General features: G+C 46.9%; 1 protein-coding gene across 1 annotated transcript in view; it reads left to right on the top strand.

Annotated features, from left to right (window-relative positions):
* The window catches only part of LOC144129785 (uncharacterized), a 47133-nt gene extending 41911 nt beyond the window's left edge, over window positions 1–5222 (top strand). Inside the window, exon 14 of the mRNA XM_077663857.1 lies at window positions 5010–5222. Within this exon, the coding sequence (XP_077519983.1) occupies window positions 5010–5222 (213 nt within the window). The remainder of the gene's footprint in view (window positions 1–5009) is intronic.
* Window positions 5223–16070: the final 10848 nt, after the last annotated feature.

The following is a 16070-nucleotide window of genomic DNA, read 5'->3' as shown; positions in this document are numbered from 1 at the left end:
TTGATTAATTCCTCGAGTACTACAACTTTTCTGTCATGGTCGCGGTTGGTTTAGGACGCGGCCTTCGGACGTCCTCGTAATGCTTCTCTCGAGTTCGTGCCTAGAGCCACACTATACATAGACGCCGAACCTACTTCGAAGCGATCGATATTCGAACGTTTCGAATATCGAACCGAATAATGCGGTATTCGGTTTGGGCTACGAAACGGATAGGAGAGTTGGGAAAACTCGAATATTTTCTAATTATTTCGAAGTTCAAGATACCAGGAAACTGTGTCGTTGAGACAAAAAAAATTAACAACCAAATACAGTCGGCTACCGATTATTCTTATCCTACTGGGATCGCTCAATCATTCGAGAAATAAACTTTAGCTGAAAAATTCCCCCAGCTAAAAACTTTTAAGCTTTGGGTAGTAGCCGTCGAAGCTCTTACGCACGCTCTGAGATTTCCGCGGGTTCGCACCACTTTGGGTGTTGGCGCGCGTAGTGCTCGCAAACAGTAGTAAGTCATGACGTTGGGCTAGCCAATTCGTGGATTCAGCAAATGTAAAACTGCGCGATGAAGAGAAGACGAGAGGAGACACCAAGACGCACACACAAAGCGCTGAACCTCCAAATGGATTTATTTCTTGAAAGGAGGGGGCTTATAATTGTCTTCAAGCTAACAAAAACAAGGTACAAGCGCACGGAAATCATGTACGAGGCAGCGACGAAGAAAATAACGAGGCTACCTGTGCATTAATGCCCCTTTAAGCCTTGTGTTTTCGTGAAATAAACGCATTTGGAAGTTCTGCGCTTTGCGTGGGCGTCTTTGTGTCCCCTCTCGTCCTGCCTTATTCGCGCAGTTTTACATCTGCTCACAAACAGCACAGCGACTGAGTCCACAGACTCGGCCTTCGACTGCTCTACCGTTCGGCACGCCGATGACGAGCGCACGTGAACGGGGCAAAGACAGTTGCGAAAGTGAACATGCTGCGACGGGAACTGCGTTGCGCCCGCCGTATACGGATGGCCCGAAACGGAAAGACAGGTTAACGCAGAACCGCAGAATTAATAATAATAATTGGTTTTTGGGGAAAGGAAATGGCGCAGTATTTGTCCCATATATCGTTGGACACCTGAACCGCGCCGTAAGGGAAGGGATAAAGGAGGGAGTGAAAGAAGAAAGGAAGAAAGAGATGCCGTAGTGGAGGGCTCCGGAATAATTTCGACCACCTGGGGATCTTTAACGTGCGCTGGCATCGCGCAGCACACGGGCGCCTTAGCGTTTTTCCTCCTTAAAACGCAGCCCCCGCGGTCGGGTTCGAACCCGGGAACTCCGGATCAGTAGCCGAGCGGCCTAACCACTGAGCCACCGCGGCGGGTTAACCGCAGAATTCCAAAATCGTCGAGGAAACCACTCAATCGGCGTTAGCATTCGTAGTTGTAGTGTTTTTGAAATGAACCAAAGTAGGGAGCCGGCGATACGTTCTTTACATACTTCGACGTCTCACATTAAATGACCGTTTAAACGCCGATGAGAAAGTCGGAAATTGGAGTCGTTTTGACTCCTGTGTGCAGTCCTTCCTTCCGCTCACGGTACTGCATGGTATATGGAATTCCTACGCGCTTCGCTGCTACCTTTTCATGTGTTTGGACTAAAAGAGTCCATTCACGAGCCTGCACGCCATTAAAGGAAATAAAATAGAGGCGCAGACGATCAACTGGGCTTTTACTCACAACAATAGAAACTATATACAGATGGCACATATTTCCTTCCCTTTCCTTGGTGCTGTTAGCGCAACTGATATGGCGCAGCTTCAAAGGGCGGACCCAGAGTCAGCGCCGCTCATCGTGTACATGGAAGGGTGCCGATGGTCCCTGTGTTCCTCGTGTTTTCCTCCTTGGGCTGCCATCTTTCACTCTGCGAAATGGCGTTCTCTACAAGCACGACTTTAAGAGCAACACCGTAACATTTCTGCTCGTAGACCTGTCACAGCTGCGACCCGATATCTTGAGAGCTTGCCACGACGAACCATCTGCCGGCCACCTAGGAGTCAGTCGTAGCTTAGCAATGATTCGGCAGAGGTACTACTGGCCCAGATTATTTCCATCACTGCAGACATACGTCAAAACCTGTCGCGACTGCCAGCGTCGTAAGTATCCACCCTGCAAATCCTCAGGATTTCTTTACCCAAAGCGCCTCCGAAGACAACTTTCCAAAAAGTAGGAATGGGCCTACTCGGCTCTTTCCCGAATTCATCTACTGGAAAACGTTCGATTGTTGTCGCGACGGATCATTTGACGCGGTACGCTGAGAAAACGGCGCTTGCAAACGGAACTGCGTTCGAAGTAGCCCAGTTTTTTTGTACACAACATCCTGCTGCGTGATGCCGCTTCTGCGGTTATCATCACTGACCATGGAGCTGCTTACATGGCCCGCTTGACTCAGGCAGTCCTAGATCTGACCCACACCAGCCACAGGCGTACTACGGCGTACACCCACAGACAAATGGCTTGGTGGAACGCCTTCACAGAACTCTGGCCGACATGCTCTGAATGTATGTGGATATGGAGCATAAAATGTGGGACCACATTCCCCATAAGTAACATTCGCTTACAAAACGGTCCTGCTGGAAACAACGCGGCTCACGCCCTTACAGCTTGTCTTCGGTCGTCCAGCTATTACTTCTTTGGATTCCATGTTGCCCGTCGACCCTCAGTGTGACCGAGAGGCTGACTTTGACGTCGCCGCTGTAGTTCAGTGGGCTGAAGAAGCACGTCATCTGGCCACGCAGCGAATACACCGTCAGCGGCACGTCGACGCTGACCACTACAGTCTCGGACGGCGATTTGTTACGTACGAGCCAGGCGACCATGTATGGGTTTTAACACCAGTTCGTCGCCGTAGGTTGTCTGAAAAATTACTGCGCCGATACTTCGGTCCTTAACCGTGTTCTCCGCCGCATTAGTGTCGTGACGTACGAAGTTTCACCGGCAACCCTAGCCGGCTCATCGCGCAGACCACCGCGTCCGGATATTGTGCGCGTCGTTCGTATGAAGAAGTACCACGACCGCCCTCCTGATTGTACTTGAGGCTGAGTGCCGCCGGTTCTTTGTCGTGATACCTGTGTTTAACCTTGCGCGTCTGTCCCCTTTTTCCTGCTGTGAAAGCGGTCCGCATCGAGGCGGTGCTGCAGAGGAAAGAGCAATGACACAGCTCAGAAGTGGAGGAAGTAGAAGTGCTTCGCCATCTTTCTTGAGGCCGCTTCGCAGCCTGGAGCAGTTCGTCTGTCCCCGAGTGTGTGGCGCGTAATATTCGTGACAATATAACACAACAGAAAAATCGATCTTCTCTTTCAGCACGTGCAAAGAGAAGGCGCAGTCGTTCATTATTCCTACAAGGTACATGCTGAAAGAAATGAATGATTTTTCTGTTGTTTTATTTGCGGCAAATAGTTTTTTTTTCAATTTACTGATAAGCTGTTTGCGCCTGTGTTGTGCTTCGTCCACTCTGTGGTCTGTTTTTCAAAAGAAAAACCAGCGAAATAGTCTTTTTTTCGCTGGCTTTTCTCTTGAACATATACCAACTCGCCCAGCAATTCGCGCGTCTAGTTTTTTTTTTTGCGCTGCTAAATATGAATCAGTAGCCACTCGCTCAGTTTTCTGTTCTCTTTGACAATACTATGCTAAGTAAACTTGTCAGAACGCGAACTAAGAAGTCGTTGCCTAAAGCCTCGCAGCGCGAAGAAATATGCTGCTTTTGTTGGTAGTTCAGTGCAGTGCCTACGGCGCCCAGTTCGGATGCCATCGCTATTGTAACACGGTATACACTTTCTTTTGTTTCGCCGCTTGATGCAAGCAAAGGTATACTTATCGCCAGCTACGGGGCCGTTATTTTTTAGAACAAATAAACCATAATTATTGTACAAAAAATTCATATGGCATCATTTTGTCCGTGGCTGCGAACTCGTAATTGGCTCCATCGCCAGGATAGTAATTAAAAACGCTGCCTGATTAGCTAGCAAGTTAGTGTGATTGTTTAATATAGGACGTTAGGTATGTCTGGCAGCGTATTCCAGAAAAAAGTCGTATTTCAATCATGTTATTTCTAAGAATTTTCGAAAGTGCTTGCTGGAACAGAAGGTGTATTGTTCCACAAGCGAGGTAGCGTTAGTGTCAGTTGCTCAGCAGCAAAATATTGGACGCCCGTAGAACTGGGTGCAGAGAATTATAGCGACACTTTGGGGTGGGGGGGGTGGGGTGGGGCTCCGCCTGTACGGTATCACGCGATAGCGTTAATAGCTTTCTTCAGTGGCCTGGGGATGAATTTGTGTATCACTTCGCAGACACGGACACTGTCAAATAAGCACAGGGCCTCCTTTAACCAAGCGGAACAGATGTGCCTCGGTGGCGTCCGAGTAGTTTGTCCGACTCGGGATCGAAGGGGCACGGGCTCGATTATCATCTCGCCTAAATATTCTTTTCAGCGCTGTTAATTTACATTCTTAGTGATTTATATTCTTAGTGCCTTGTTGCTATCAAATTATTCACGGTTTATGGGATGTTTTAATCACTTTTCAAATCGACCGCTTCTCGTGTGACGTCGCTACCTTTTCGACCAATCCGCATTTTCTCGCACGGATGGCGCCGGCACCGCTGGGTTCCGGCAGCCTCATAATACAGAGTTTTAGAAAAGGGGACCTCAAGTCATGGTGGACCCAAGGAAATAGCAGGCTCCAACGATACAGACGCGTACACTGGTGACTTTTACAATGAGAGGTTTCCCCTACGCAGTGGCGCCAGGCTTTGGGTTCATTGACTGCAGCGCAGCGCCGTTACGGTCGAGAAGAGAAGTGATAAGAAATCAACATTAAAAAATGAATATGATTTTGCTTCATATATTTGATTACTTATCGACAACTTCTTAGGGGCTTCAAAGCTTGGAGCCCCCTATTCTAAAGCTCTCCAATATATCCTTGACGCTACTCGTCACCTCCGACTGCGTCTCTCTGCGCGTTTTCTCGCAGTCCCGCACGGTCAAGGTGTTCAACGACTACTGGCCCGAGGCACTGCGCGTGTTCTTCTCGCGCTTCTGCCTACTCTGGTGCAGCGGAAGCCTGGCGGCCGACCCGCTCACTTCGCGCGAAAAGTGCGTGCTGCCGCTCTACAACATGGAGGAGTTCGCCGAGCTCTACAACTGCGATGCGAACTCCACAGGCGGTGCCGTCTGCCCTACGTAGGCCGGCGTTCGCCTGGCTCCGAAGCTGCACTACACCAGTGGACATTTTAGAACATACATACACCACATCACACCCCGGACTACTGCGTGGACTACACTGCACACTGTACTGGGATTCAACGCACCACACTACAGAAAGCCGTTGAGATGTGTCATGCATTGCCACAAACATCACCCCATACCTTGGGTTGCACTGCACCACATTACACTGCGATAAGTTACAGCGCTACACTACACTGCACTTGACCGAGATATACGAAGGCGCTACAAACGACACCTCACAGCAACACACCACCCCACATTATATGTACTTTGAAGAAGCACAGAGTTACACGATGATACACTAGGAAATGCAAATCTCAAGGCATGAATATATATAGAGGATGAAGAGACCATAGGATACATGAAAAATAGCGCCTGTGATCTCAGCGCCTATTTATGCTATTTTAATGATTTTATAAGCAGAACTGCTTTGTATTTGCTGGTTTATTGGGGATATTTAATAATTACACTGAGTTTAAGTACAAATGAAAGAAGATGATTAGCCTATCGCAGTCTAAATTTTTGCCATATTTTAGTTATCGGGGCTTGTGCACATGTGCCTACCGTAACTTTGTGCTTAACGCCATCGTCCTTTCTGGCAGGACCGGGACTTCATGTGTGCTCTTGTTCAAATTCTTGATGCCCGGTCAGACGTTATGCTATAACGCTGCAATTATACTGAGTTGCATTTGTCGTCGAGAATTTTACCGTTTCTAGATTACTGTGGCGTTCTGTAAGAGCATCGCCCACTGGAAATAATCGAAAGGAAGTGGCTATAGCTGTTACGCGGACTGTGTGAAACATCAAGGTGCATCTTGCTGGCTGTACCTGGACTTTTTAGCAAAGCACCTAAAACATTGCACAAGAACGCTGCTAAGCTTGGAAACTGTCCGCAACCCTCTACAGCCATATTCTGACGTCATTTGTGAGAATGAACTGCAAGCTGACCCACACATATTTTGGACGTGATTGCTCAGACTGCCCATCGAAGCGTTGTGGAAAACGCCGCTGTGTGCTGGACCCGCAATTCGGCAATGACCACAAGAAGCTCACGGAACCATGCTAGTGGTCTCAAGTGCCTATTCTTGTTCATGCCGTGTAAATAGCCGCTTTGGATAATGTTGTTTCGTTGGAGCTTCTGATGCGGTGAACGTCATAGATAAATGGTGCTGCTTTGAACACTGGTAGGTAGTGAAGTGTATACGATATGTGAACGGCATCGTTCGCGAGGGCGTAACAGTATTCGCCTACCGTTCAGCAATAATAAAAAAAGGCGTGACTCCATTTCGAGTACTGTGCCTTTACAGCTCACCCTCAAGCTTGCACTTTTTTATACCATTTACTCGAAGATTCTCGTGTCTCTTTAAATTTTGTGACCGGACAGTGGATCTCCCTATCTTTCAAAACGATAGGATTTTCGCTGGTTTATCACCTTCGGTCATGGCGTACACTCAACTTGTTTAATTTATTTACTGGATATCGCTGGAATGTATTGCGCCGCGAATGACTGCTTCTGTATATTTGAAACCTTTCATTACAAACCGCGTGGCGCCCTTTGAATCCAGGCTTTAGTGTTTTAGTCTTTTCGTGTCACGTGAGCTTTCGTGTATTGAAAAGGAGAGCTGAAATGAAAATGAAACTTGGTTTTGGGGGAAAACCAGCCGCGGTGGCTCAGTGGTTAGGGCGCTCGGCTACTGATCCGGAGTTCCCGGGTTCGAACCCGACCGCGGCGGATGCGTTTTTATGGAGGCAAAACGCCAAGGCACCCGTGTGCTGTGCGATGTCAGTACACGTTATAGATCCCCAGGTGGTATAAATTATTCCGGAGCCCTCCACTACGGCACCTCTTCTTCCTTTCTTCTTTCACACCCTCCTTTATCCCTTACTTGACGGCGCGGTTCAGGTGTCCAACGATATATGAGACAGATACTGCGCCATTTCCTTTCCCCCAAAACCAATTATTATTATTATTATTAAGCGATCCTTCCCACCTGGCAAGGCAGCTGATGTGGCTTTCAAGAAGGAAAGCCACGGTGGTCCGTCACAACGTCAGACGGCCGGCTATACAGGTGAAGGCGGAATATGGCAAACGTCCGGACGATGGCTAAACACCATTTCTCATTTACAGTGATTGAACTCATCCTTCGTGAGTGTGTGGCTTGGATAGGCAACGACGTATTCATGGAAGCCAGATATGCGCTGGGCGAGTATGGTCCGGAAGCAAACTCCACTGGCATCCGTGTGGATTTTGGATGCAGCGGTCGAGTCGAAATGGCGCAGTATGGGGGAGGGTGCTGTGAGGAGGCGGCGCAAAGGCATATGGAGCCGTCTTTCTTTCTTGTTCGTAAGGTGTGAGCCAATATTCCACACCATGCTCATCGGTCCCGCTGAAGATGGCAGGTCACGTTGGCGAAGGGAGCCGGCACAGACGACAGCGGGGTCCACTTTCAAGGCGGAATGTTGAACGTCTCAGGCATCGCAGGTGTCGGGAAAGTAAGACTGCGAAGTTCCAGGGCTGTACCTGGCACCTCTTCCAAAAGTACGATGCGGGTTTATTGTAAAGAACCGGGATGATGGGAGCAGTGGGAGCAGTGGCGAAAACAGCCCTAGATCAACCGGGTCGAGCAATCATATACGCGGCGATAGCAATGTCACTCAAGAGCATGTTGTTGTTGGTCGCTCTTGGAGTAGCACATACGCAGTGGGGGATTGGCCAGGGTGCCTTGAACATTCAAAAAGTTGTGAAATATTTACTCATTTAAGGCAGACGAGCATGTTCAACTTTGTCTTTGACGCAGATGTGCGTCTTCACCTTTACAATCTATTGATTTCGCATATCTTCAATCGCTGACGCATAGGAGAGGGGAGTAGTTTACTAGAAGCAAAATACAGCATAAAAGCGACTAAGCACACAGCATAAATAGTACAGAATAAGAATAGGTAGCATGATATATGTGAAAAAGCGAGAAAAGAAAGCAAATAACAAAGATAAACATGAAAATGGAAGCCACAATACTTAATAAAAGTACGATAACAGCGTTTTCAGTGGATTCCAGGGCACTGTGGCATTACTTCAATTTCGATGGCTGATATTTTTTTAGAAATCAGCCATCGATGGGCCTGTTTCCCATGCCGTTCCAAGCCTTATCCTGCTGACCACGACCCGTTGTGAACGTTTCCAACTATACCAAAACCTGAGCCATGAGCCCGTCCTTGCTACAGCGGACTCTTAACGCTTAAAATTCCCATGGAACATACGTTCATGCGCTTCAAGGCAATGTGAGGTTTACATGACGATGTTGCGCTCCAGGATTCCTCGTCTCAATCTTTATTTATGCCGTTCTGGGTTCACGCCATCGAATATTCGTTAATGTGGGGACGTTAAAACGTTAGACCATTTCAACCTCTCTGCCGGCGGTTTGCACGGTAGAGAATTAAGTTTATGCAAATTTCTCTCGCTCAATTAGGGCTGAAATTTACTCTTCCCGTCCTCCTCTCCTTCGGTGCAATGTCAAAGAGCATGCCCTTAAGCAGGTGTGTGAGCTTCTTCACAGGTATGTCAACGAAACCGAGAGATTTTTGTGTTAACTTTCATTTGCCTTTACTTTTCTCTCAAAATTATTTATTTCTGACGATTGCTTAGAATTTGTTTATTTCAACCCTCAACGCTTTGTTTCCTCGATTTTCATTCCCATTTCTTCAAGATTTATCAAAACTCATTATTTGTTTTCACAGATTTCTCTATTTATATTTATGAGCCGCTTGAGATAAACCTGGATGAATTTCCTCCTGTTCGGATCTGCACCAAACCCTGGCCAATCCCCCGCCGTGGGTATGTGCCATCGCTTTTGAGGCAACAACGACAACAACAACAACTAAACATTCAGGTGACATTATAACAAAGCGTGAACAATGCTTTCCTGAAAGAAGTGTTATCTGATATAGATGCCATATATGCAGGAAGGTGGTACCAGTTTTTATACAGTTTTGCTAAGAACGAATAAAAAACGTGTTATTGCGGCTGTGAACAAGAGAACGTTCGACACGTGAAGAACGGTAGCTAGGCGACATAATCAATTTACAATTTATAAATTTATGGCAGGAAATTTTATGAAAACACATGCGAAAAAATTTGCAGCGCAGTGACAAACACGGCAAACCTACGCAATACCTCATTACGTTACGCTGGCTGTTCGGTTATAATTACAAAATATGAATTTAAAGGCATTATTTTAGCACATTCCAAGAGAACAACCTAAATTATTCTGATTGTAATCCCAGATGACAGCAGCGTACATGTTTGGGGCGGTCGGTCAAGAGTCTTATAAACAAGAAGCTTCAATGAAATAGGCGTGTAAAATACTCCGAAGAGAATGCGAAGGAGAAGCTGAAGACGGAGATATTGAGCTGGTGCGATTCTCGATGTCTCTATATTGGGCCATTAAATACGAGCTCCTCAACCTTCCTCGTCGTAACCCACCACGGGCCATTCTCGCTCTCGACCTCAAAGGGTTCTTTTACAAAGTTCAACGTGCCAAGATTCTAAAAAATCTTAAAATCAAACACTGCGATCGTCGAATCTATAACTGCATGTCCAGTTTCCTCCAAAACAGAAAGGTCCTCATCAACATTGGCAACAAAAGCTTCTAGCCTATTCGCATGGGCGGCGGAGGCAGACAAGGAGCTGTCCTCTCTCATGCCTCTTGTTTAATCCAGTCATACTACGTCTGCATGACCAAGTCAGTCAGATCGAAGGAGCTCGTCACACGCTTTATGCTGTATTACCCAAGCTAACATTGGCTGCATGGAGTCACAACTCCAGCAAGCTGTCACAGTGGTTCAAATTTACTCTATAGACTGCGCTTTGAAATGCTCTCCCGATAAATCGCAGTTGATCGTCCTTCGCCGCCAGAATCACGCACACTACGTCACTTCATATTTTCCTCCAAGGGTTGCCGGCTCAAGCAGTAGAAACATTCGAATACTTGGCCTGCATGTCAACAGCCATAGCACTAATACCATCAGCGTAGCGAAATTCAAAAACTCACGGGGACCAGCTGGGGTGCATGATTCGGTGCATCACTCATAAACGATCTGGAATACTCGAAACCGGCACCATTCATCTCGTGAAACATTCGTCATCAGTCGGCTAATCTCTGTGACTCATCTGAGGTTCATAAAATCCAATCCAAAAAACCAAGACTTTATCATTAGCAAAGCTATGAAACAAGCCCTAGTTCTTCACATCTTCACATCAACGGAACAGCGCAGTCAACTATGAGTACACAATACGGTCGAGGAACTCATGGAGGCCCACCTCAGAGAACAAAGAGTTCGCCTCTCCACCACCAAAACAGGCAAGCACGTCCTCGATGACCTCCATACCACATGCGTGCACACCCCCGTAAACACAGTGGACATTCCCACATTAAAGCGCGATATACTCATGACCACTCCGCTGCACAGGAATATGCATTCTGTGCACCACACAGGTAGCCGCTTGGCCAGAGGCGAAGTCATCGAAATGGCCTACGCCCCGCGTGAGGGCACAGTCTGTGTTGGCCCTGCCTGCCAGGACTGAGGCCTCGCCGCAGTTGCAGTTGTTAGTGAACATATGCTTACAACGGACAGTCTCACCGGCCGTAGCAACTTCCCTACGGAGGCTGAAGAAATCGCTATTGCCAGGGTTGCTACCAACGTTGCCACCCTATTCATCTTCACGGACGCATAGGAAGCCTACAGAAATTACACACAGGGAGAATCATTCCACTTTCGGCACGTGTCTTTCGCAACACACACCCAGGGCCTTCAATAAAACACCTGAAGTGGGTATCTGGCCACCAAAGGGTGGTGGTGATTGAATGTGTAAATAATGATGCCCGAGCAGTTTTCTTCCGGGAACCTCCATGGCCACCTTACGAACACGCCCGGTCAAATATTCCCCCTACCTCCATTGATATTACAGAACACTATAAACTAGCATGCTGGAAATACACTCTTCCGGCAAGGGGCCTCGACAAAGTACGAACCCCGACAATCCCATACCCACCCATATTTCGTGCCATACACCCAAACTTCTTGGATTGGAAATGTCATTTCGGTGGCGAGATCTCCAAACTCATGCTCGCATCTGCTTTGAAGCCTATGGACACAAGGCCCCTGTCGGGGGATTTGATCCTCGGCTCTTGGCCAGATAGTTCAAAAACTGTACAGGGAACGCGAGCGCTCTCACGCTTTTAGACGACACGGACCTTGTCTGGCGTTTATGATGTTAAAAAGTGGGCCTTTTTAATTTATTTTTTCATCTGCCTCCTCCCATCATCATCATTCCCCATCGTGACCCTCTGTTTTCTCCTCTTCCCGTTCCCCAGTGCAAAGTAGCAGGCCAGATATTTGTTTTTCAGGCCAACCTCTCTGCCTTTCCCGTCAATAAACCCTCTCTCTATCCGAAGGCTGGGAGACGGCTCTGACCAGCGCGCAGCTCGAGGACCTCCTCTATAACGAGCAAGGGCGGCAGCGTCAGGAAACAGGCTCTCGGACTAGGTTCCCCGACCACGTCAATTCCTTGCTCCTAAATGTGTCAATAAAAAATTTCCACCACCACTTCCGCCATTAAAGCGAGACGAATCACGCAAGTAGTCAGCTGTCTCGTTCTTACAAGGTGCTTCGCTGAAATTACGTCTTAAGCATCCCAACAAGCGTTTAACTTTTCTACTAACTTGATCAGTGTGAGCTTTCAAATTTAATGTGGGAGAAACGATCCAACCTTTGTATGATGACATGGGCTGAAGCGGAACGTTACTGAGTGTGTACACCGAGGCACTTTCACCTGCTGCGAGACGCATTGTTTTGCATTCATTAATGTTAAGTTCTTTATGCCATTTAATGCACCTGAAAGCAATGCTACTTCAATCTATCTGAAGTATAGTATGTCATCGTCAGTACGAACCTGACGATAAATGCGACAGTCGTCAGCGTATAAGTGCATGCAAAAAGAGGCGCAGCTCCAAAATCGTTAATATATATTATAAACAAAAGTGGTGCAAAAACAGGGCCTTTTGGCACGCCTGGTGTTACTTCGGTTACCGTTGCGTTATGTTACCTCTAACAGAGACGTACTGAGAGCGACTAATGAAAAAAAATATTGACAAAGCCTACTACAATGGATACAAGATTCAGTGCAGAATGTTTAATCATTATTAGCTTCTGATGAACTTTATCAAAATTCTTTCAGAAGTCCAAAAAATTCAGTCTGTCCAGGAATTCCGGTCAAGCACTAGATGTAGAGCGGTTTTGAAATGATAGAGCTCCGTTTCACATGAGAAGAAAAAAATGGAAAAAAGTGGTTTGATTCTAAAATATTATATATGTTGGAATATAATATATGCTTTAATAAGTTACAAGGAATACTGGTAAACGATCATCATCAGCAGCAGCCTAACTAGGCCTACACCTGGGCAAAGACCTCTCCCAGGTTTCTCCAGCTAACCCTGTCCTTGCTCATCTGCGGTCACAGTGTCCCCGCAAACTTCTTAATCTCATCCGCCCACTTAACTTTCTGCCGCCACTGTTACGCTTGCCTTCTCTTGGAATCCACTCCGTTACCTTTAAGGACCAGCGGTTATCTTGCCTTCGCATTACATGAACTGCCCAAGCCCATTTCTTCCTCTTGATTTCGCCTAGGATGTCATTAATCCGCGTTTGTTCCCTCACCCACTCGGCCCGCTTCCGGTCTCTTAACGTTACACCTATCATTTTTCTATCCATAGCTCGCTGCGTTGTACTTAACTTGAGCTGAACCCTTTTCGTTAGCCTCCACGTTTCTGCCCCGTAGGTGAGTACTGGTAAGATACAGCCCTTGTATACTTTTCTCTCGAGGGATATCGGTAAACTGACATGATCTGATAGAACCTGTCATATGCGCTCCACCCCATTCTCACCCTTCAAGTTATTTCCCTCCCATGATCAGGATTAGCTGACACTACCTGCCTTAAGTAGACGTATCCCTTTACCACTTCCAGCACCTCGCTACCAATTGGGAACTGCTGCCGCGTTTTGATAGAGGCGAAACGCAAAGGCGCCCGTGTACTGTGCGATGTCAGTGCACGTTAAAGATCCCCAGGTGGTCGAAATTATTCCGGAGCTTTCCACTACGGCACCTCGTTCTTCCTTTCTTCTTTCACTCCCTCCTTTATCTCTTCCCTTACGGCGCGGTTCAGGTGTCCAACGATATATGAGACACTGTGTCATTTCCTTTCCCCAAAAAACCAATTATTATTATTATTAGCTGCGGTTCCCTTGCTAGACTATTGAACATTACTTCGGTTTTCTGCACGTTGATTTTTAGACCCACCGTTCTGCTCTCTCTGTCTAACTGATTGGCCATGCTTTGCAGCTCATCTCCTGATTGGCTTACCAAGGCAATGCCATCAGCGAATCGCATATCACTTAGATATTCCGCATTAACTGTTATCCAACACTTTTCCCAATTCAAGCCTCAGAATACCTCCTGTAAACAGGCGGTGAATAGCATTGACGAGATTGTGTCTCCCTGTCTGACGCCCTTCCTTATTGGAATTTTATTGCTGAATTTATAGAGAACCATGGTAGCTGCACAGTCGTTATAGATATCCTCCATTATTTTCATATAGGACTTTTCTACACCCTGATTCCGCAATGCCTGCATGACTGCTGAGGTTTCCACTGAGTCAAATGCTTTCTCGTAATCAATGAAGGCTATATATAGGAGTTGGTTATATTCTGCACATTTCTCTATCACTTGATGGATAGTGTGAATATGATCTATTGTGGAATATCCTTGGCGAAAGCCTGCCTGACAATTTGGTTGATTAAAGTCTAAGGTTGCCATGATTCCATTAGCGATTACCTTAGCAAATACCTTGTAGGACAGGTACGGTAAGCTGAACGGTCTGTAATTTTTCAACTCCTTGGTGTCTCCCTTCTTATGAATTAAGATGATGTTTGCGTTCTTTCAAGCTTCTGGTACGGTCGAGGCCATAAGGCACTGCGTATACACAGTGGCTAGTTTTTCTAGCACGATGTCCCCTCCATCCTTCAACAGATCTGCTGTTCCCTGATCCTCACCAGCTGCTTTTTCCCTTTGCATTGCTCCTTGGGCTTTCTTTATTTCCTCTTTAGTTACAGGCGGGATGACGCGTTGCTGTGCGCTACTGTCTCCATCATTAACGTTCTGATTGCATTGTCTACTGTATAGATTAGTGTAGAACTTCAACTACGTTATCCATATTGCTAATGACATTGCCCTCCTTGTCTCATAACGCATACATCTGGTTTTTACGTATGCTCAGTTTCCTCTTCGCCGCTTTTAGGCTACCTCCGTTCATAAGAGCATGCTCGGTTCTCTGCATATTAAACTTCTTTATGTCGGCTACCCTTGCGCTTATTTATTAACTTTGATAGCTCTGATAGTTCTATTCTGTCAGTAGGGTTAGGTTCCCTCACGTTTTGTCGTTTTTATTCAGATCTTTCGTCTCCTGAGACAGCTTGTCGGTATCCTGTCGGACCGTCCCACCGCCTAGTTCTACGACGCACTCCGTAATGATACCTGTGAGATTACCATTCATTGTTTTCCCATTAAGATCATCTTCCTCAGTTAAAGCCGAATATCTGCTAATCGAATATCGAATATCGCAGTAATCAAACCAATAGACGGCAATTATCAAATGACGCATATCGCGTGGGTTCGGGTTCGCCATCCCACGCATTACTCGCCTCAAAACTTTTGATGTGACATGAACACATGATCAAAAATTCAGTACGACAAAACGTTGAGTTTTTCAAAACTAATGTGGTTTTTCAAGTAAGGCAGCCGCGCCAATCAATTCACCTCCCACAATGGCCTCTTATTAGTGCGAACGCGCTAATCCGATGGGAAAACCACCAGCAAAATCTTTCGATGTATGTGGGTTTGTGCCAAGGCCAGAGCAACGGAGACATAGCAGCCGCAGCGTAATAGCAATGCTGCAGCTCAGTTATGACATGATGCCAACGTAGGATGCAAAGTTCCACTAATGACCAACCATGACTTTAAACAAGGGCATTTGCGCGAGTGTGTGTGTTTGTGTGCATGCAACCATGGCTTTATACATGTGTGTGTGTGCGTGAGTGCGTGCGTGCGCGTGCGTGTGCGTGTGCGTGTGTGTGTGTGTGTGTGTGTGTGTGCGTGCGTGTGTGCGTGCGTGCGTGCGTGCGTGCGTGCGTGCGTGCGTGTGTGTGTGTGTGTGTGTGTGTGTGTGTGTGTGTGTGTGTGTGTGTGTGTGTGTGTGTGTGTGTGTGTGTGTGTGTGTGTGTGTGTGCGTGCGTGCGTGCGTGCGTGCGTGCGTGCGTGCGTGCGTGCGTGCGTGTGCGTGTGTGTGTGTGTGTGTGTGTGTGTGTGTGTGTGTGTGTGTGTGTGTGTGTGTGTGTGTGTGTGTGTGTGTGTGTGTGTGTGTGTGTGTGTGTGTGTGTGTGTGTGTGTGTGTGTGTGTGTGTGTGTGTGTGTGTGTGTGTGTCAATTCCAAACAAAATTACATTATTTTAACGTGGATTAACAATAGTTCAATAATTTTCATGACTATTTTTAACATTGAAGGCATAGTGTTATTGGCAGAGTGTTAGCGGCCCGCCTTTGAGGTAATCTACCTCCTCCATCGAGTACACCTCTCCGCGATGGGCACTCTTCGGTCGCTTCGCTGAACGAAAAACTGCCCCTTTTTGTTGCAAAGGCATCTCAGTGTGTTTGTGTACCATGGTGCGTATTGGTTATTTCGGATATGTTCCAATGGCA

This window comes from Amblyomma americanum, chromosome 4, assembly GCF_052857255.1.
Source record: "Amblyomma americanum isolate KBUSLIRL-KWMA chromosome 4, ASM5285725v1, whole genome shotgun sequence".
NCBI classification, from domain to species: domain Eukaryota; kingdom Metazoa; phylum Arthropoda; class Arachnida; order Ixodida; family Ixodidae; genus Amblyomma; species Amblyomma americanum.
This window is presented reverse-complemented; position numbering and strand designations above follow the sequence as displayed.